General features: G+C 45.5%; 1 protein-coding gene and 1 long non-coding RNA gene across 3 annotated transcripts; one reads left to right on the forward strand and one right to left on the reverse strand.

Annotated features, from left to right (window-relative positions):
- Positions 1-622: 622 nt before the first annotated feature.
- Positions 623-14,959, reverse strand: LOC119530981 (cytochrome P450 2E1-like). Of its 2 annotated transcripts, none has more exons than XM_037831629.1 (9): positions 14,749-14,959; positions 13,324-13,483; positions 9,791-9,940; positions 9,175-9,335; positions 8,531-8,707; positions 7,312-7,453; positions 4,925-5,112; positions 4,672-4,813; positions 623-2,192 (listed from the first exon to the last, which is right to left on the reverse strand). In XM_037831629.1, the coding sequence occupies exons 1-9, from the start codon at positions 14,923-14,925 to the stop codon at positions 2,182-2,184; spliced, it is 1,308 nt and encodes a 435-aa protein (XP_037687557.1). In that variant the 5' UTR covers positions 14,926-14,959; the 3' UTR covers positions 623-2,181. The 2 variants fall into 2 exon arrangements, with proteins under 2 accessions (XP_037687557.1, XP_037687556.1); XM_037831628.1 differs by lacking the exon at positions 623-2,192 and adding an exon at positions 2,730-3,771 and having other exon boundaries at positions 14,749-14,956.
- A 422-nt stretch (positions 14,960-15,381) lies between these two features.
- Positions 15,382-16,483, forward strand: LOC119530989. Its single transcript, XR_005216159.1, has 2 exons — positions 15,382-15,517; positions 16,170-16,483. It is a non-coding gene; the product is annotated as an uncharacterized LOC119530989 (long non-coding RNA).
- Positions 16,484-21,395: the final 4,912 nt, after the last annotated feature.

Here is a 21,395-nt window from a genome sequence, read left to right on the forward strand (position 1 = left end):
TGCACAGCTGTATGATAGTACCATGGGCAAGTAATTGTATACTTTGGATCTTTGGATAATTGTATGGTATGTGAACAATCTCAATAGAAAATGGGCAAATGATTTAAATAGACACTTCAACAAAGAAGATATATGGATAGCAAATAAGCACAAGAAAAGATGTACAACATCAGTAGTCATTAGGGAAATGCAAATTAGAACCATACACCTACTAGATGCAAATTATGCCATGCATCTACTAGAATAGCTAAAATTAAAAAGACTGAGAATACCAAGTGTGACAAGGATGTGGGGCAACTGGAGCTCTCATATTGCTGATGGGAATGCAACATTCTTAAAAATTTAACATATATTTCCCATTCATCTCAATAATTTTATTCCTGGGTATTTTCTTAAGAGTAATAAACACATGCCCACCCAAAGGTTTACCTGTGAATGTATATAGCACCTTTATTCACAATAGATAAAACTTGACAAAAATTCAAGTGTTCCAGACAAATTATGGTATACTCAAACAATGGAATACTATTCAGCAATACAAATAAATGAAATATTAATACACACAACACATGGGTGAAAATCACTTATGCTAAGTGAAAGAATTCAAACACAAAAAACCACATAATTTATGACTCCATTTATGTAACATTTTTGAAAAGGCAAAGCTATAGGAACAAAAATCCAATCAATGGTCAAGGCCTGAGAATGGGGAAGGGGCTTGGCCACAAAGGGACAGGATGGAAATCTTTGAGGTCATGGAAATATTCTGTGTCTTGATTGTGGTAGTTATACATTCATGAAACATCATCAAATTATACATTTAGAATTGATGAATTTTAAAAATCACACTTCAGTGAAGTTTCCTCCTCTCAAAAAATAACAACAACAACCAAAAAACAGAACATTGGAGTCTTTGAGTTCTGCCCGTAGGGTTTGAGTTTTATTCTACACCCAGTGTGGGATTTTAAAGGCATCTGTCCAGGAAGTGACTGGACCTGAACTGTTCTTCAGGAAAATGAGTTTTACAACGGTATTTAATGTTAATTTCTGCAAGAAGAGGACGAAGCAGAGCAGGTGTGAGAAGTCATCGCTGTTGAGAGGCTTCTTTGTGCCAACGTCCTCACGAGGCTCCTGCGTGACGGCACTAGGGGCTGCTGCCACCCGGGTAGACCTACAACAGTGCACTGCATGGGGCGGTTATGGGATTTACGATGCCCTTAACCATGTGTAGTAAGAGGAGAGAGAACCAAGGCTACTCTGAAGTTCTGTCTGGGCAATTGTGGGGATAATAGCACAAACGAGAGGCTGAGGGCACCTTTTTGTCACTGAGTTGGAAGGCGGAATCACCCAGCTGCCCCCTGGAAGTGGATTCTGGGCTGGGGATTTGAATATAAACTGCTCGGTGGGTTGAGGCCAGTGTGCCACCACATTTCTCTGGCCACTTCCCAACACCGAGGAAAGGGTTCCTTCCTCTTCTTTGTCCACCCACTCCTACAGGCCCCTTTTCCTCCTGTCTGTCAAGTGTGGTTTAGATCAGTAGAGAGTGTACTTTTAAGGTTGGACTACTTTTCCAAAATAGTATTACCTTTGGATCATTGCTCACACTCAGGGAGACAGCAGGACATCTAGTAGCTGCAGCTTGAGAAACTGCACCATGAATACGGGTTTCGGAATGTGCTGAGCAGGAAGTCAGTCCAAGACTGCTGGTAGCCAGATGCTGTTGTGCTGAGTGGTTAAACAGCCCTCAAGAGGCTCCCACGCTCCCTACAAACATGCTTCCATCGGTATTAGGTACTTTGGAATTTGCCTAGAGAATTCTCTCAAACTGAAAGCTCTCTGCCCTAAAGCAAATGAAAAGACAATTTCTTGTATTTTTCTGCTGGATGTAGGATAAGCATTCTGTAAGTGGGATGGTGAGAATGACACACGCCTTTCGGCGTGTGGGCTGCTGCAACTCTCCATCTCATTGATTTGCCGTCCGTGAATTTGCTGGTTTTCGGCAGTGCTCCAAGGTGGATGAGGTGGAGAGTGGTGGGATAATGGCCCCCAGCGATATCCAGGTCCCATCCCCAGAGTTGGGGTGTGTGTCACCTCACATGGCAAAGGGGCTTTGCAGATGTGATGAACTGAGGACCTCGAGGTGGGAGATGATCCTGGATTATCCAGGTGAACCCGATGTGCTCACACGGGTCCTTAGAAAGGAAAAGGGAGGTGAGAAGATCACAATCAGAGAGATATTCAGGGATGCTGCACTGCTGGCTTTGAAGGTGGAGGATGGCAGTGGACTCTGGAAGCTGGAAAAGGCAGGAAGACGGATTCTCCCCTGGAGCCTCCGGAAGGAATGCAGCTATGCCAATGCCTGGATTTTAGGACTCTGACCTCCAGAAACAGTGAGACAAGGCATTTGTGTTGTTTTAAGCCACTGAGTCGGTGGTAACTTGTTGCAGCAGCAAAATGAACTCATACAGAGGGTAGCCCTGAGATTCTGGGATGGCCTCAGGATCAGTATTTCTTCCCGGGGCTGTCTGAAACCCAGTCACAAACAGGATGACCCCTCGTATTGCTCTCAAGGGGGTGGCACACGCTTCGAGGTACTGTTTTCACTCATCCCTACACCAAGCCCCCTTCCTAACCCACCTCCCCAAATCCACCAAGTTACAAAGGAAACACATTAGGATACATGTGGGGCTTTCTTCTGAGCCGATTCCTATCCACAACATCAGCCAAAATGAAAATATGACTCATTTTATTAAGGAACACTTATATAGAAAGTGCAGTGAGACGGCAATGTTCTGAGGGGTTTGTCTGCCTGTTCAATCAGCCTCACCCTCTTTGCACAAGGGGTCCGCAGCCCCCGCATCACACGGACGAGGAGGCTGAGACTGGGCAGATGGGGCTTGCTGGGTGTCTACCCCTGCTCCGGCTCTCCTTCCATTTCAGTGTCAACATTCAGCTCACTGGGCAGATCTGATGCTTTCACTGTTTCTGTCTCGTTCTACACAAGGGTCCCCTTTGTGCTTAGAATTTCTACTTCCAGATACAAAGTCACATTTTAATATTAAGAGATAATAACAAAAAAAAGCCTGACTGTGTTGACTTTTCAGATATATTTTAGCACAGAACAATGTTTGTAGTGAACAAAAAACTTTACATTCTAAGACAAGATGGTGGGGGGGGGTGTTTTTAGCAAGGCTAATAAGTCGGGCCAAAGTCTATTTATTCTCCTCATTCCAGCCTACAAAATACTGTCCTGTCTCCTTTGTGCTAATCATTTATAATAAATATTGACTCTGGTGACTAGGTCTATTTTTTTTTCCAGAAGAGTTTAGTTTAACTTACAGTGTTAAATATTTGTAGTTGCTATTGTTTCTAGAAACTCCAATATAGACTCAAATCAATTCACAGTTGGTTTAGTTCATTAAAAAACTCTTTTTTGAACTTTGCTTTCAAATGAGCATTAACTGTCCTCACAAAAGCTGAGTGGCGGGGGAGAGTCTCCCATAAGGTGGGTAGTGTGGCTGGGAGCAGGACGGCTCCTGGGGGCTGTCAAAGGCCTGTGGCTGTTCGGAGCGTGTCTTCTTCAACCTCATGAGCGGGGAATGACACAGAGCTTGTAATGTGGTGGGATGTTGCCAAATCCAATTGTAACAGGGGTGAGATCAATATCCTTGGGGTCAACAAGAGACTTCAAATTAAAATGCTGCAAAATGGCAGACAAAAATAGGAACAATTCCATGCGAGCCAGGCCTTCTCCAGCACACACCCGTTTTCCTAGGAGTAACAAGAGTTCTGATGAGTTGCTGGGGGAGTCCCAGAGAGACCACACTGTCAAAAGTGAGAAGGCAGAGAGAGAGCAGACAGGCAGACACTGTGGGTCAATTGCCACCAGAAAGCAGAATTTAATCCTTTCTGCTTATCAAAGGAAGCATAAGGTGTATTTAAGTAATGCTGTATAAGAATATCAGGAACATTGATTTACTCAGGGATTGGCCTTCCTGTAACCTCAGTCATCCTGAACACAACAGCAAAAGCATGTGTAAAGGTGATAAAATGTTCTCTGTGCAGCGAAGAAGATGCTGCCCAATGATGCTCTCCAGAGAAGAAGTGGAGCCTCTCTTGGGTTAGAAGCTAACATTCGTACATGAGGTGTTCAATTAAGTCATCAAAGTGGTTGCACGATGTTCCGTTGCACCAATGCCTGAGGTAAGGCCCTGGGGCAGGAGCCCAGGCGGGCACTGCCACGTCAGTCACAGCCCAGGGAAGGCTGATGTTCCCCACGATGAGTCCAGGAAGCCAAAAGTTAGATTTTGTCTAGTAAGCCTACTTTAAAATTATGGAGAATTAGGTAATATGGTTTTGAAAGATTTTTAGTAGGTCTTGTTAAAGTTGAAACGGGTTTCTAGCACTGAATGAGATAAGTGTCCACTGTTTGGGAAAAAATAATTAATCTACAACATCTCATTCCCAGGACTTTTGAATGAAAAGCGGTCATCTAACCTTTCCATATAGAGAGGTCACAATGTTTCTGTCATGTTGCAAATAAAAACAAGGGATGTGATGGGGCTAAGAATGTTGATGCTTATCTGGCATGACACAGGGTACACGTGGGTAGACATGAGGAGTGCAGGAGACAGCTCCTGGGGGAAGATGCCACATCTAAATTCTTCTTACCTGCAGAAAATGGTCTGAAGAAGTCACTGTACTTGAACTTTCCATTTTCATTCAGAAAGTGCTCCGGTTTGAACTTCTCTGGATCAGGGAATTCTTGGTTGTCATACAAGAGGGAGTCCAGAGTTGGAATTACTACGGTGCCCTAGAAAGAACAAAGCCCATCTCAGCTGGTCAAGTTATTAAAATGTGGGCTTTCATCTGAAGCACTGATAGGAGGGTGTTTGTGGCATGGACTCCAGGCTGCACATCTGACCTTTGGGATGACGTATCCTCTGAACTCCACGTCCCGTGTTGCTTCATGGGGCAGGTTAGAAGGCACAAGGCTGATGAATCGCTGAATCTCATGCACTACGGCATCCATGTAGGGCATCTCTAGTCTGTCCTTGAAGGCAGGGATTCGGGTTGGTCCAATCACCCTGTCAATTTCTTTATGAAGCTTCTCTGCCAAGATTTGAATAGGATAAGTTCAAAGAATTGACCCCAGACTGGCTGGACATCTGCCCACCCATCCACCCATCTATGCATCCAATCATCCACCCACCCACCCACCCATCTATCTACCATCTATGTATCTGATCATCCACCCACCCACCCATCTATCCACCATCTATGCATCCAATCATCCTTCCATCCATCCATCCACCCACCCATCTATGCATCCAATCATCCACCCACCCACCCACCCATCTATCTACCATCTATGTATCTGATCATCCATCCACTCACCCATCTATCCATCCACCCATACATCCACCCATCCACCCATCTATCCACCATCTATGCATCCAATCATCCTTCCATCCATCCATCCACCCACCCATCTATGTATCCAATCATCCATCCACTCACCCATCTATCCATCCATCCATCCATCTGTCCATCCATCCATTCATCTATGCATCCAGCATCCATCCATCCTTGTACCCATCCACTCACCCATTCACCCAACTCTAAGCAGCATTTCATAGTGCTCCAGGTACTCTGATCATTGGATACTCTCTACAAATACCAGTCAGAGCTAAGCTCTGTGAGGTTCTTTACAGTCTACAGAGTGTTTTGATATACGTTATCTTAGCTGATCATGACTAATCCTGGTCTTTTCTTTATCCCAGGCTCAGAGAATGACTGGAAGGTTTTGGAAATTTCTCTTGGAGATAAAGTCCTATTTTAATTACTACCTCAATCTGGTTTATTGTGTGCCTCTCAGAAGTATGAAGGAGAATGACAGAGTGGAACCAGACATGCATGATCTAATTTGATGAACTAGGTTTGAAATTTCCTATGGGCCTTTATAATAAATTGCAAAAGTTATATACAGTATGGTACCCAGGTAAAATTTTAGAACACATAGAATAATTTGAATTGTATGCAGATATTTAAAAAAATGTTAAATAAAACATATGAAGTCATGCATGGTGACCCCAATCCTGAGATGCTGTCCTCTCTGGGGAGGAAAGACAGGAAGGCATGAGGAGGTGGGGCTTTGGCTGGCCCTGTACCATGTTTTCTTTTAAGATCCCTGAAGCAAATATGGCAAAATGTTAATATGCATTAAATTAGGCAACAGGTGTGTAGATGCCAGTCATGTTTATTTTCTGTCTTTTTCTCTATGTTGGAAATTCCTCATAACTAGTAATTTAATAAATGTTTGAAGTTCACTATGGCTCCCCATGGTCAAAAGTTCTCTGACCCATAAAAAGCTTCCCTCCTGGACTCTGGACTCCTTCCCCCTGAATAGAGAAAGCAGAGGCTTTGGAGACAGACCTGGGTCTGAACCTTGGAAGGTCCCTTAGCCCACGTTCCTGGGGAAATTACTCATCATCCTATTGCATCTATGCCTCAGGAGCTGGTGAGCTTGAAGGATGTGATGCACTAAAGGGCACACAGCGGGATGGATTACTAATGGAGCAGCAGCGGTTGTTGTCTGGGCTGCTGTAGACAATGGTGCAAGCTGGGCAGGCCGTGGGCTCTAGGGGCAGGGACTGTGCCCACTCTGCACCCACCCAGTGACAGGCAGGGGCTCCTTGGGCAGTGGTCCCCAAACATGCGTCTGCTTCCTCTCTTCCTCAGGGTTGGTGCTGATTGGCAGGTTTGGGAGTTGGTGCCCCATGTAGCACCACTACCTGTGCCCAAGGGGTGTTTCTCAGCATGACTTCTGCACATGTAGACTCAGAAGCTCCACACCTCCCTCTCCAGGGCACCCCGAGTCCCACCTGCCCCAGGTGCTGTGGAGTGGAGCCCCAAGGAAAGAGCAGCAGGGAGCCTTGGCTTGCTTCCCTCTTGGGCTTCCACTTTCAGACCCCGTGTTTCCAGTCTGCTATGAGGTGGCAGGAGGGCCTCACTCCTCTGCTCTCCTCAGCCAAGAAGGCCATGCCTCACCAGGGCAGGCAGAACACTTTGTACCATCACAAATAGGTCTACTATGGAGCAGAATGCAGACTTCTTGCTCTCTGGGCCCTGGTGGAGAAGGGTGCTGAGCTTTCTTTTCTGCAACCGGGGAAGAATCAGAGGGAAGTGGGCACCCTGCCCCTCTGCCGCACAGTCCATCCCAGTGAGCCCCGCTGTGTAGATGGAAAGCTGAAGCCTGAGACCCTCCAGGTGGATCGCCAGCTGGGCTGGGGCTACACGGCTCAGGCGTACCTTCGATTTCGGGGTACTTCATGAGAATCAGGAGCCCGTATCTCAGGGTGGTGCTGGTAGTCTCTGTCCCCGCAAAGAACATGTCGGCCACGGTCACGGCGACATTGTCCAGCGTGAACCCAGGTTCTGCACTTTGCTTCTCCTGTGGACATTCGGGACAGACAGAGACTCTGTAAGAAGAGTGTCTTCCGGGGGATGAGAAGCAACAAGTGACCTCTTCAGCAAAAAGAGAGCCTGCCCATGCTCCTGGCTCTGTGGGAGAAAGGAGACGCCAGCCTGCACCTGCTGTTATCCCATCAAACCCATTCGGAGCCGATAGAGACACCGTCATCTCCTCTCACAGTTTGGGAAACTGAGGCTCTCAGAAAACTGTCAAGGCCAGGACAGGGCTCCTTGCCCAGGCCATGGGGCTCTGCATGCTCCTCCATAGTGCTGAGGTCTGGCCTGGAGGCTGCTGCAGACACCTGTGCCTCTCAGCTGCTGGCCTTGGGTCAGACTGTCACTGCTGTGACCTCCTGCTGCTCAGGGCAGGGTCAGCCAAGCCTGGGTCATGCTGTGGGGTCCTGGCTAGCGACCCTCAGAGTCACAGGGGCCAGACTGGAGCCCTTGTGCTGGGGGTCCAGGAGGCAGGAATTCACTAGCAAGCCAGGCGAGGGGGGAAGCCATGAGGGGTGGAGCCATGGCAGACCCTGGCAGCCTGGGGCAGTTATCAGGGCAATCACACTTTGCTTTGAGAACCACAGTGACACTAAAGAGAAGAAAGTGCTGCAAGATGGCAGGCTGTCCAGAGATGGACCAAATCATATGGAGCCAAAACCATGGAATCTGGCACAATGGGGTGTGGGGTGCTGAGGACCACTCCTCAGACGAGACACAGAAGACCAGAGTCAGACATCCAGAAATGGTTAGACCATGGCTTGGAGACTGTCTGGGGGCCCATGATCCTGTCCCCCTGGGGCCAGCTGTGCCTGGAGGCCTCCCCAAGCACACTCTGAGGGGACACCTGAGGCCGGCTGCAGGCCTGGGCTGCCAGAGAGAGGAGCTTGTGGGGGTGGGATCGTGCTGAAGCCAGAGGCAAATGCCCCAAAATGGAACCAATATGGGCAGTGTGGACACCAGACAGTGAGGGGGACATGAGGGAACGTGTTGCTCCCCACCCCCATGCCCAGCTAACTGAGCTCAAGGCAGCCAGTCTGTGAGGCACTGGGCCCCCCAGTACCTTTTCCATTTGGATGAGCAGGCAATCAGTGAAATCTCGAGGACAGTTGGGGTCCAGAGTCTTAAGGTGCTCCTTTGCTTGTTCAAGTGAATACTCTTTTATTTCAGACACATTTTTCATTAGTTTCCTATGGCTTCCAGGCAGATAGCGTAGGTAGCTTGAAAAATTATTGTAAAACTAAAGACATAGATAGAGACAGAGATAGAGTTATCTCACTATATATATTTTTCTGGGTGCAAGATACTTTTGTGCACTGAGTTCTCTAATAACTTTTGCCACAACCCGAATTTATGACTGTCATGGATGGAATCATCCAGAATATTCTGTCAATAGGATCCTTCCGGATTACTCTATAAGGTGGCGTGCCTTCTGTAGTGAAAATACGCACCTCTAGGCTTGGCCTCTGCTCCCCTGAGGGCGGTCTAGGGCACGACCTTAAGTATCTCAGGTTAGCAAAGGGCCTGGCGATGGCTCTAGAAGGAATATTTGGGCTCTCTAGTAGGACATCCCGGGCACGTTTCCCTTCTCTGGCTCTCATGGTCCTCTCCTACACAATCGGAATTTTCCTTTCCCTCCGTTTCTGAATGTAAAGTATGCGATTGAAGATCAGTGAGGTTAGTAAAAAGGGAGAGAAATGACTTTACCTGGAGCCAGGGAGTGCTCAGTAGGTAGAAGTTCTCATTGAACAGGGTCATCATCCTCACGCACGTTTCATCGTTGTAGTCAAAGCGCCGGCGGAACAGGATGTCGGAGATGACATTGCAGGGCCCTCCGCCAACGAGGAAGGTGGGGTCGAAGGGCTGGCCTGGGGGACAGGTGGGTGTCAGAGCGATGGACGCGGGGATGCACAAAGTGAGGTGTCAGTGTGCTAAAAGCTGGGGTGTCAGAGCAATTGAGGGGTACGAAAAGCGTGGGAGCTCCCAATCCTCCCAACCCCGAGGCCTCATGGCCTTCCCCACCCCCCGACTCAGCCTCCTGCCGGTTATCAATGCCTGTTTACATTTTCTGCCAGAGGGAAAACACATTGAAAATCGTAATAATTCAATAAGATAATGAATTTTTTTGTTCTATCTGGGTTTTCTTTACAAAGTTATTTGGAATACGATAATTAAACATTTGATAGTCCCTCTTGCTCCACGGGAATGTAGAGCAGGAAATTTAATCATATTAAAATCTCTGCTGAATTCACATGATTCTCTCCACGCCTCGCTGGTCCCTTTGCCCGGGAGCCCCTGGGGCGGCGGCCCCGCAGGTGCTCACCGTGGGTCTTCCTGAGCTCCTCCAGCAGGAAGTGGGCCTCCCGCTGGATCCGGGCCTCGTTGCCGTCTTTCCCCATCCCATAGTCGCGGAGCGTTGTCAGGGAAAACCGCCGTGTGTCTTTCCAGGTTGGCCCATTATTGAAGATGACTCCTAAGGACAGAAGAAACAGTACAGGAGTTACTTCAGACACTCAGTGTCCTCTGACCTCGCCTGGTGGTTCCTGATGATTTGTAGGCGTGGAGGGAAGTGAGGGGAGAACTGACCAGACAGAAAGAGAAAAGGAATGCGGGGGTGGGGAGGGGGCGGCTGGCCAGCGGCGCGGTGAGGGTTCTGCAGGGTCCCTTCAGAGCTCCCCATCCTCACGCCCAACAGGGCTCGTCCTGCACCGTCGATAGGAGCCTCTTCTTCATGCTGCCAATCTATTTTCTTTCTTCTTCCACTTTTCCTTGAGTCTTCCCCATGCTAAATAAAACCCACACCTGACCACTGCCTCCGTTTGCAAGGAAAGCCTCACACCTCTTTCCTTTTCATTGACAAAATACTCGAAAAGCCATTTTATTCACATTGATTTTTAAGTCTCACACTATAAACACCTCAACTAACAGACTTCTGCCTTTCACAGAAAGTGTCTTCACTAAAATCTGAGTGGTGACACAATTCCCTGATTGTGCAGAGCGTTCGATTTGGAAAAACTAAAGCAAGTTTCCTGTTTACATGCTTCTTGGTTGTCAAACCCTGTCCTGCCCCCTTCTCTCCTCCCCCCTCACTGTTTCTACCACAACTTCCCCTCACTCCCCTAAACCTCTGACCTGAGCCTTAGAGACACCTGTCCAGCCACCTTTTGGGAACATGAAGACATTTGGAACCAACAGAACCAAAACTAAACTCTTTTTAAAATTTAAAAATATCACATTCTTCCACCCCTATCTCAGCTAACTACAATTTTCAGTTTGCCCAAGAAGGGAATCTTAGAGTCTTCTCGGTCTGTTTCCTCATTCTGTTGTCTCCCCGAAGACCGAGAAGCCTCCCTTACAAACACTTACAAACAGCTCACATGCCATCTCTTCCTTGGACCACAGCTCTCCCTGGCCAGACCTCATCCACCTGCCTTGGGCTATTGTGATGGTGTGCTAACCCTGACCCTGACCCTGACCCTGATCCTAACCCTCCTCCATTCTCCCATCTGGCCAACAAACCCACAATGAGGTCAGCATCCTTCTCAGTCACCTCACCTGGGTCCACCTGTCCCAGCTCACCTATGATTGCTCCACGGTGGGTGCTGTGCTGTGGAGGGAAGCCAGAGGCACTTGCTTCAGGGAGGGCCGAGGAGGGATGGGCAGGGGCCTTCTAGAGCCCAGACAGAAGTCTGGCCAGGTTTGAGAGGGCCAGGGGAGGAGCAGAAGGAGAAACGGGCAGGAGGAGAGTGCTTGGCAGGCTGGGCTGGAGTCTGAAAGAATGATGTGAGTGGACGGACGCCCTGAGGAGGAAAGTGGTGCCAAAGAGAAGGTGATTGCCGTGGAGACAAGGGCAGGTGGACAGAGAGGTAGAATTGATGGGACATGGGCACGGATTGGGTGCCTTGTGAAGGGTGAGTAGTCCCAAGGATAATTCATGGAGAGGTGCCCTTCACCAAGTGTAAGACACAGTGGAGTGACTGACTTTGGGGGGGTCCTGGATTCAGCATCACTCACGATGTACACATGCTGTGTGGACGTTGATGCATGGCTTTCTAGACCCAGAGAGAAACCCACATGAGAGATGGACAAAACTTGGGTGTTTCCATGGGATAAGCTGACAACCTCCAAGGAGGGAGTAGGGTTGGGGGACAGTGGGGACTGGGCCCTGCCTGGAGCAGTGCTGACTTCAGAAGTTCACTGGAAGAGGTAAAAGGACACAGGATACAGAAGTACGAGATAGGGAGGTGAGAGGGACCAGGAGAGTGTCCCAGCTGTGCCTGAAGCCCTGGGGGCTAGAGGAACTGTGAGACCACAGTGTGGACCACCCCAAAAATCAGGTGAAGAGGAGAGCAACAGGGGTGGGGAAGGCCAAACAATTAAAAAATGTGATTGGGAAAAATTTGGTAGGAGGGAAGAAGGAAAGAATAGAGAGAGATCCCAGAGGGTGAAATGGAGATAATAATGGGCCCCCTCAGAGTTTTATAAAGATTTCCTGAAATGATGCAATTCCTGTGGCATGTTAGCATGCAGCCCATGCTCAAGATTATACCGATAGTGAACACACATTGTTTTTCCCGGGGAAGCAGGTGCATCAGCGGGGCTGTGTGGGACATATAAAAGTAGGACTTCAGAGACATCAGGTGGGAGCCCAACCTGTGGGGTCTGAATTCTGACGCCCGCCCAGCTGCATTCGGGACTTCTGCGAATGGATCTGCAGGTGGCAAATGCAGGTTCCCTGGAGCCAAGCCCGGTGCTCTTTGACCTCAGAATTCCTGGCACCCTCCTCCAGTAAAGCTTCTCTTGTGTTCGTGACAATGTGTTGAGATGGTAGAGTTTACTTTGGACACCCCCCCAAAGAAGTAGAACAAGTTCAGCATATCCAAGAGGGAGACATCAGATGCCATGGATGGTACATGATACAACTACAGACTCATAGGCTGGAAATCGGAGAGCCATGCATAACACTGGCTTTTGGAGCTGAGAGCTGAAGGTGGGGAGCCCCTCACTAAGCAAGTCCACCCCACAGATTCCATGACATCGCAGGGGGTGAAGGCTCCATGAAGCTGAAGTCAGGAGCTTGGGGAAAGCTGCTCAGATAAAGAGCAGACAGATCCCCAGACCCTAGCCCTCTCTCCCGTGGGAGGTGACAGGTGTGTTTCAGATAAGCTAAACCCAAGACTCTGGACTTGGAGGCAGGAAGCAAAGAGGAGGGAAGAGAAGACAGGGTTGCATAGAAGTCCGCATTCTGAACTGGAGTCTGTCCTCACCACACCTGCCCCTGCTACCTGCTGTCAGAACATCCCCAGGTGGGATACCGGAGGCTCCTCTGCAGAAAAGGAGCAGAGCTCATGAAAGCCTCTAGACACCGAAGTCCCCGCCACTGGCACAGTTTCCAGCACTTCAGCTGCTGCAGTCACCAAGCCCAGAAGGGTTGTGCAGTGGGGAGAGCAACCAAGGAAGAGACCTGGAGGGGCTGGAAGGTGGAGGGGAAAAGGGGCGTCTCTGCCTCAGGAGCAACTGACTGTTGTGTTTCTCTTTAACGTGCCTGTCTTCTGATCAGAGTGGATGCCCTGATGTCAGGAATTTGCGTCATTCATTTAGTTTTTGGCCCACCATCCACAACTCTGTGTCATTCATTTTTGAGCACACAGCATGAGTCTCACAAACTAGCTTTCATTAACATACTTGTTGAATAATGAACAAACAAATAAATGCATGAATCGTCACCTGAGGTTAGGTCTCTTCACATTTCTGCTTTTTTGACTGCTGCTCCTATTTTGCTGTTTTGGAATGTAAGCAGGCCCCCGACCCTGGAGTGGGTATCCGTCCCACGTCTATACCAGAAGGGCGACTCACCAGCATTCTTGTGGGCCTCGAACACGGAGATCTCTCCTCTGCCAGAAAACTCGTTTTTGTGCTCCAGCAGCACTTCCTTCACGGCCTTGTATCCGTGCACGACCACGACGCGCCGGGAGCCCAGGTACAACGTGAACACCGGCCCGTATCGCGCTGCGAGCTGCGGAGACCCACCAAGCAGCAGGAGTTCGGGAAACTGCGGGTTTGTTCTTCAGAATACCCCCGAGCCCTTCCTCCCCCGAAGCTGTTGTTGAACAGAGCCCAGAGGGGTTTGGGAAAAGACCCCGTCCACCCCAGCAAGATGCCTTGAGCCTGCGGGGAGCGCGCCCAGCGGGAGGGATCTGTTCTCCCCATTCCAGAGCACGTGCGCCAGCGTGCACCAAGCACCCTGGTCCGGGTCCGGGCAGCGAGCTCGGAACAACCCCTGGGAAAAGGGCACCGGCGCTAGCAGCCTCTCCCACACTTGCCCAGAACGGGTGGGTGGAAGACACAGCTTCGCAAAAAGACAGTTTAAAAACGTGTCCTTTGCCTATTTTTTTTTTTTTATTATTATTGGCATTTCGTGTTTGATATTATTGTCTAGCACAGTTGTATAGCTCTGTCTTGCCATCTTTGTTAGAAAGGATAATTTCGCTTGGAAGTATTCTGGAGAATGACTTTTTGGGTGTAGATCACTGGGGACATATCTGTGGGTCCTGGAGCAGCTTTGAGCTGGGTGGACACCCAGTCAGGTCGACTCCCTCCCAGCCTGGACACCACCTGCGCAGGCACTCGGACTCGGTCCCACTCGCCCTCACTGTCCGCTTTCCCCAGTCGAGGTCCAGGGCTACAGGCACTGCAGGAGGACCTGAGCCATCGGTCATCCCTGTGCAGCACCGTACCGTCAGCGTTCCCTGTGACAGCACGCACGGAGTGCCCACTCTGTGGCTGACAGTGCTCTTTTACTGACTCATTTAATAGACTCCCAACTCGTCTAGTCTTTTGAGTGGTTAACCCACCCAGTCTTCACAACAGTCCTAGACGAGTGCTGTTATTACACTGGCGCCAATGGGGTGGACAAATGCTTAACTTTCTGTCCGTTCTTTTGGCATCAGACAGTTCTAAGTTGGCATTTAGCCAGAGTGCACCTCTGTCCTTCCATACCAGCTGACAAGTGGCCACAGCCTCAGCTACACCGGCCACCCAGAGCCAACCCAACAGCAAAGCAGGCAACGCTGGCACAAGCAGGCATGTGCAGGGCTGTGCCATGGCCAGTGCCACTCTGAAGGCTTGCTTCCATGCCCACCACCTCTAGATGCTGCTATTAATTCAGGTAATTCCCATCAGGCTAGTACTGAATAAAAACAGTCTGACAATGAGCTGAATACACATGTATCAGGTCTAATTCCTGACTTTTTTCCCTCAAACCAACAAATCTTTCCTTACCCTGGTATAGGACTTAGGAATATTCTTCAAGTCCAACTGGAAAATATTCCCAATGATGGGGAGTGGAAAAGGGCCGGGGGGCAGTTTCCAGCCGCTGTAGATCTGCTTCCAGATGGAGATGAGCAGGAGGGTGGCAGCCCACACCAGCAGCGCGATGCTGATGCCAAGCACGGCCATGGCATCTCAGGTTCCACGGCCAGCTGGAGAGGATGCTCCCGAGGAAGGCATTTATAGTGCATCGAGGAGAAGGAGGGTGCCCTGGCAACCAATGCCTGCTGGCTACTCCTTTGGCCAAATTGCTGGCTTATTATTAGCTCATATTGACCATCATTTCAAAGGCTGGTGCCCTGGAGCAGTCTCCCGTCTGGTGGCCCCTGACAAGGACGGTGCCTGGCCCTGCTTCACTGCTTCCTCAGGGGACACTTCACCAATCCATTGCTTGGAACGTGGGGTGGGAGACTTTCCTCCCCTTTGACTACAGTTGCACAACGGTTGTTTGGACTATAATTTATGTAAGATAACATCAATTGTGTGCCAACGTGTCCGTGGTCGAGTGCCAGCTCTCCACGTGTGAAAGTCCCTTAACGTCTGATCAGCAGGTTGTCTGAGCAGCCCCCACTAGTACTTGAAGCACCACGTGCTAAATCAGAGGGGCCAGGAAGGAAATTCACATCTTGAATTCCATTCCACTCAATCACATCAACCTGTAAATTCAGAGGAAGGAAAAAAAGGAAAGGAAACATTCTTTTCAAAAGGACTTTTGAAAAAGGTAATCTCTGACTATAAAAGGAAACATATTTTCATTGTGGGAAGTTAATGAAAATTTTTTTCAGAATCATTTTATCAAATTCTAAAAATTGCATTTGGATTTTTATTGGATTTGTTTCAAATCAATGGGTTAATTTGGGAAGACTGTGCCTCTTAAATAGTTTGTCTTTATTTATCTGGGAATATAATAGAGCTCCACATTTATTTAAATCTTTTTGTGTGCCATTAATTATTTCCTTCACACATGCCCAGCTTGCTCCTTTTCATAGTGTATTTCTAGGTATTTTGTGGGCTTTTTTTTTTTGTTAGAATGAAGGGAATGTTCTCCATTCTGTATCATAGCTGGTAATATTGGGAAGATCTTAATTCTGATATTGTAGTTGTACACTTCTTTGTAAGCAATGCATCTTTGTGTACAATCAAAATATGATGAAAAATGAAGGGAATAGAAGTCACAACCCAGCCAAGTCACTTTGGGATTTTATGTCCTTCTATACTTTTATTTATGTAAATTAGGGCTATATTGTGTTGACTGCATTCTCACCTGAGTTTCCACTGGGTCTACTAGTGACATGGGCACGTGATGGATTCTTTTGCTTTTAAAATGCAGCCATTTTATTGATGTTTTACTTGTCTACTCTCTGGTATTTTAGGGGTGTTGTCTCCAGCGGATCGAGGGGCATTGGCTCCTGCTTTCCTCTCCAGCGGCAGGTGTGGACAGCAGGGTGCATTCTGAGCACAGAGGCTGAGCCAGCCTGACGTTCCCCACAGGCAGCCAGCGGGAGGGCCACGTGCTTTTCCTGTCAAAGCCCCACTCCGCCTGTGCTGGCTGGTGATAGAGAGGCACATCAGTCCTCTTTTCAGAAGCAAGGCCTTGTGTTTGTTTTGCGTCTTATTTTATGGACTGGGTCTTCAAAGACAACATTTAATAATAAAGATTACAGAGGTGACCTACCCGTGTTCCCGATGGAGGCCTCCTTGGCTTCTTATATCTGTTGCTGGTTGTTTGTGGCAAAGAAGCAATCATGTTGGGACAGTTTTCTTCTTTTTCTAGTTAACTAAGAGTATTTAGCAAGGTTGAGTGTTGAGATAATAAAATGTCTTTTCAAGTGAGATGATCCTATAGTTTCTCCTTACCTGATAATGCCTGTGCCATTAAAAGCACCAGTGAGGCAGCCTTTTAAAGGGGGGTGGGGGGCTCTGCCATCATCTCCCAGACGTTCTTCCAGCTGCTGCCCCCAGACGTTCTTTCAGCTGCTGCCCCTAGACGTTCTTTCAGCTGCTGCCCCTCATTCTGCAAGTCCTGGCAGCTTCATCTGCTCGTGAGCATCTTCCTCTTGCAAGTCTCACAAAGAAAGCGCTTGGCTGTCTCTTTGGAAGCAAATGTGGATTTTGCAGCCATTCCTTCTGTGATGCAAATTGCTTCAATGACACCAAATTTATGCTAGGCTTTTTTTCTTTTTAAATTTTCTACATGTTCAACACCATTTCATTTCCATATAAATCACAGTGTAAAATTCTGAAGATATTTAAAATGGCAATTAAATTCAAAATGTAATACCAGCAGTGCACCTAACTCAGCTGAAGTGACAGCATGACCCACGATGACAGATTTCCCAGATGCTTGTGCGATGACAGCTGCACAGAACTGCTTGGCGTACCATAAGATTACAGGATATTAATGTGTCCTGGCTCAGAGATGATACAATGTGGAAAACTATTGTCTTAAATTGATGAAATATCATACATGTATCTATAAGAATGCTTTCAGCAGTAATATAAAAGTCTAAACAATTGAGGCTTAAATAAATAGGGGTTTATTTTCTATCACATAATAAGCAGACAGCTGCCGGGGGTGGTTCAAAGGCTAGCCTCTGGCTGATTATCTTCACCTTTCCTGTATTATCACAATATGGTTACTGTAGCCCCAGACATCACATTCACATTCAAATCAGGAAGAAGAAGGAGCAGTGGATATACATATATATATATATATGCATGTGTGTTATATAAGAGAGGATTGTGCCAGCAATGTCTAGCACTTTTACAGTGTGTTTATTTAATAACATGTTTATTGAATATAATTCACATACCAAAAAATTCACCCTTTTAACATGTACAGTTCAGTGTTTTTTAGTGTATTCATAGTGTGCAACCATCACCACAACATAACTTTAGAACATTTTATCACCCTAAAAAGAAACGCCATCCCCATTAGCAGTTACTCCCTGCTCCCCCTTCCTCATAGTCTCTGACAGCAGCTAATCTGCATTCTGTCATACAGAGGTGCTTATTCTGGACATTTCATTCAAATGGAAACATATAATACGTGGCTTTGCGACTGGCTTCTTTCACTTAGCACCATGTTTTTGAGGTTCGTCCATGTTGTAAGCATGTGTCAGTACTTAATTCTTTTTCATTGCCAAATGGTATTCCATTGTCTGCATATATTATATTTATTAGTTGATAAACATTTGGGTCTTTTCCAGTTTTGTCTATTATTAATAATGCTGATATTAACATTCATTAATTAGTGTACAAGTAATTGTGTACAAGTTCTTTTGTGGACATATACTTTGATTTCTCCGAGGTATGTAATTACTTGATCAAATGGTATCTCAATATATAACGTATAGAGGAAATGCCAAACTGTTTTCCAGTTTGCGCCATTTTAAATTCCTGCCAGTAATGAATGAAGGTATCAATTTCTTCCATCTTTGTCAATACTTGTTATTGTCTGTTTTTTATTTTTGCCATCTTAGTGGGTGTGAAGTGGTAACACAGCTTTTTATTGGCATGTCCCTAATGGCTAATAATGTTGAGCATCTTTTTTGTATGGTCATTTGTATATCTACTTTGGAGAAATGTCTATTCAAGTCTTTTTCCCATTTTAAATTAGGTTGATGTTTTATTCTTGAGTTGTAAGAGTTCTGTATATATTCTGGATATTTAATTTGCTGGTATTTCCTCCCATTCTGTGGGTTGTCTTTTTCACTTTCTTGATACTGTTCTTTGAGGTACAAAAGTTTTAAATTTTGCTGACGTCCAATTGCTCTATTTGTTCTTTTGTTGCTTTTGCTTTCAGTGCTGTATCTATGAAACCATTGCCAAATCTAAAGTCATCAAAATTTACTGCTATGTTTTCTTCTAAGAGTTTGTAGCTTTTGCTTTTACATTTAAGTCTATGATCCATTTTGAATTAGGTTTTGTGTATGATATGAGATGGGGGTACAACTTCATTCCTTTGCATGCGGATATGTAGTTGTCTTAATATTTGTTGAAAGACTCTTCCCATTGAATTGCATTGCACCCCTGTCAAAAATCAATCGATTATAATGTAAGGGTTTATTTCTGGACTCGCAGTTCTGTTACACTGATCTACATGTCTCTCTTTATGCTAGTACTATGCTGTCTTGATTGCTGTAGCAGCTTTGCAGTAAGTTTTGAAATCAGTGAGTTTGAGTCCTCAGAGTTTGATCTTCTTTTCCAAGGTAGTGTTGGCTATTCTTGGTCCCTTGTATTTCTGTAAGAATTTGGGGATCAGCTTGTCAATTTCTGCAAAGAAGATAGCTGGAATTTTGATAGGGCTTGGGCTATATCTGTTGATCAATTTGCCATCTTAACAGTAGTAAGATGAACTATCTCTCCATTTATTTAGATCTTCTTTAGTTTCTTTCAATGATGTTTTGTAGTTTTCAGTGTAAAAGTTTAAGACATTTTAAAAATTTTATTCCTAAGTATTTTTTTGATGCTACTGTAGATGGAATTATTTTCTTAATTTTGTTTTTGGATTGTTCATTAATAGTGTATATGCATACAATTAATTTTTGGATATTGATCTTGCTGAACTTGTATATTAGTTTTAATGTTTTTTGTGGATTCCTTAGACTTTTCTGTACATAATATCACATCATCTGCAAATAGAGATGATTTTACTTCTTCCTTCTCAATCTGGAAAAATTTTGTTTCTTTTACTTGCTTAATTGCTCTGGCTAGAACCTCCAGTACAGTGTTAAATAGACATAGCATGAGTGGAAATTCTTGTCTTTTTCCCAATTCTTAGGGGGAAAGTATTCAGACTTTCACCACCAAGGGTGATGCTAACTGTGAATTTTTTTGTAGATATCCTTTATTAATTTGAGGAAGTTCCCATCTATTCTTAGTTTGTTGAGTGTTTTTATTAGGAAATAGTGTTGGATTTTATAAAACACTTTTTCTCTATCTATTGAGATGATCATGTGATATTTGTCTTTTATTTTTATTGATATGGTGTTTTACATTGATTAACATTTGTAAGTTAAACCAACCATGCATTCCTGGGACAAATACTGCTTGATCATGGTATATGCTCCTTTTTACATGTTGTTGTATTAGGTTTGGTAGTAGTTTGTGATGAGTTTTGGATCTATATTCTTAAGCAATATGGGTCTGTATTTTCTTGTAATGTCCGTTTCTGGTATCAGAGTAATACAGGCTTCATAGAATGAGTTGGGTAGTGTTTCCTTCTCTTCTACGTTTTTTTTTTTTTGGAAGAGTTGTGAAGGATGGGTGTTAATACCTCTTTAAACAGTGACGTCATCCAGGCCTGGGCTTTTCTCTGTGGGAAGTTTTCTGATTACTGTTTCAATCTCTCCATTATCATTTCTATTTCTTCTTGAGTTAGTTTTGGTGGTTTTTGGCTTTCTAGGTCTTGTGTACTTTTTGTGTTTTTCTTCTAGGATATCTAATTTGTTGTTATACAATTGTTCATATTCCCACATAATCATTTTTCTTTCTGTAAGGTCATTAGTGATATCTCCTCTTTCATTCCTGGTTTTGGCAATTTGAGTTTCTCCATTTTTTCCTTTGTAATTCCAGCTAGATAAATGATTTCTACCTTTTCAAAAAACCAATTTTAAATTTCATTGATTTTCTGTAGTGATTTTTAATTCTCTATTTCGTTTTCTCCCCCTGTGGTATTTATTTCCTTCCTCTGCTTGCTTTTGTTAGATTGCCCTTCTTTTTCTAGTTTCTTAAGGTAGAAGTTTAGGTTATTGATTAACCATATTTCTTCTTTTTTAATATAGATCTTTACAGCTATAAAAATTTCCTCTAAGCAGTGCTTTAACTACATCTCATAAGTTGTGGCATGTTGTATTTTCATTTTCATTAACAATAAAGTATTTTCTAATTTCCCTTCTGATATCTTCTTTGACCCACTGGTTATTTAGGAGTATATTATTTAATTTCTACATAGTTGTGACTTTATTGAATTTCCTTCTGTTATTGATTTTTCATTTCATTCCATTGTGGTCAGAGAATATACCCTATGTGCTTTAAATACTTTACAATTTATATATGATCTAACATATGGTCTATCCTGGAGAATGTTTTATGTGCACTTAGAAGAATGTGTATTCTTCTGTAGTTGGTTGCAGTGTTCTATAGATGACTGTTAGCTCTGGTTGGGTTATAGTGTTTTTCAAATATTTTCGTTTTGCCTAGTTATTCTATCCCTTATTGAAAGTGGGGTGTATTAGTTAGGGTTCTCTAGGGAAACAGAATCAACAAGAGATATCTATAAATATAAGATTTATACAAGTGTCTCATGCAGCTGTGGGGATGCATGAGTCCAAATTCTGTAGGGCAGGCACTAGACTGGCAACTCCAATGAAGATGTTCGATGAACTCCTCCGGCAGCAAACTGGCAACTTTGACGAATGTGTTCAGTGAACTTCTTAGGAAACAAACTGGCAACTTCATTGAACTCCTCAGGAAATGCTTCGCTGGCTAGCTGAAGAAGAAGTGAAGCTCCTCTATCTGTCTTGCTTAAAAGTCTTCAACTGATTGGATTAAATCCAGCTGACTGCATTCCCTCATTGTGGAAGACACGCCCTTCA

The sequence above is a fragment of the Choloepus didactylus genome, chromosome 4 (assembly GCF_015220235.1).
Source record: "Choloepus didactylus isolate mChoDid1 chromosome 4, mChoDid1.pri, whole genome shotgun sequence".
Taxonomy (NCBI): domain Eukaryota; kingdom Metazoa; phylum Chordata; class Mammalia; order Pilosa; family Megalonychidae; genus Choloepus; species Choloepus didactylus.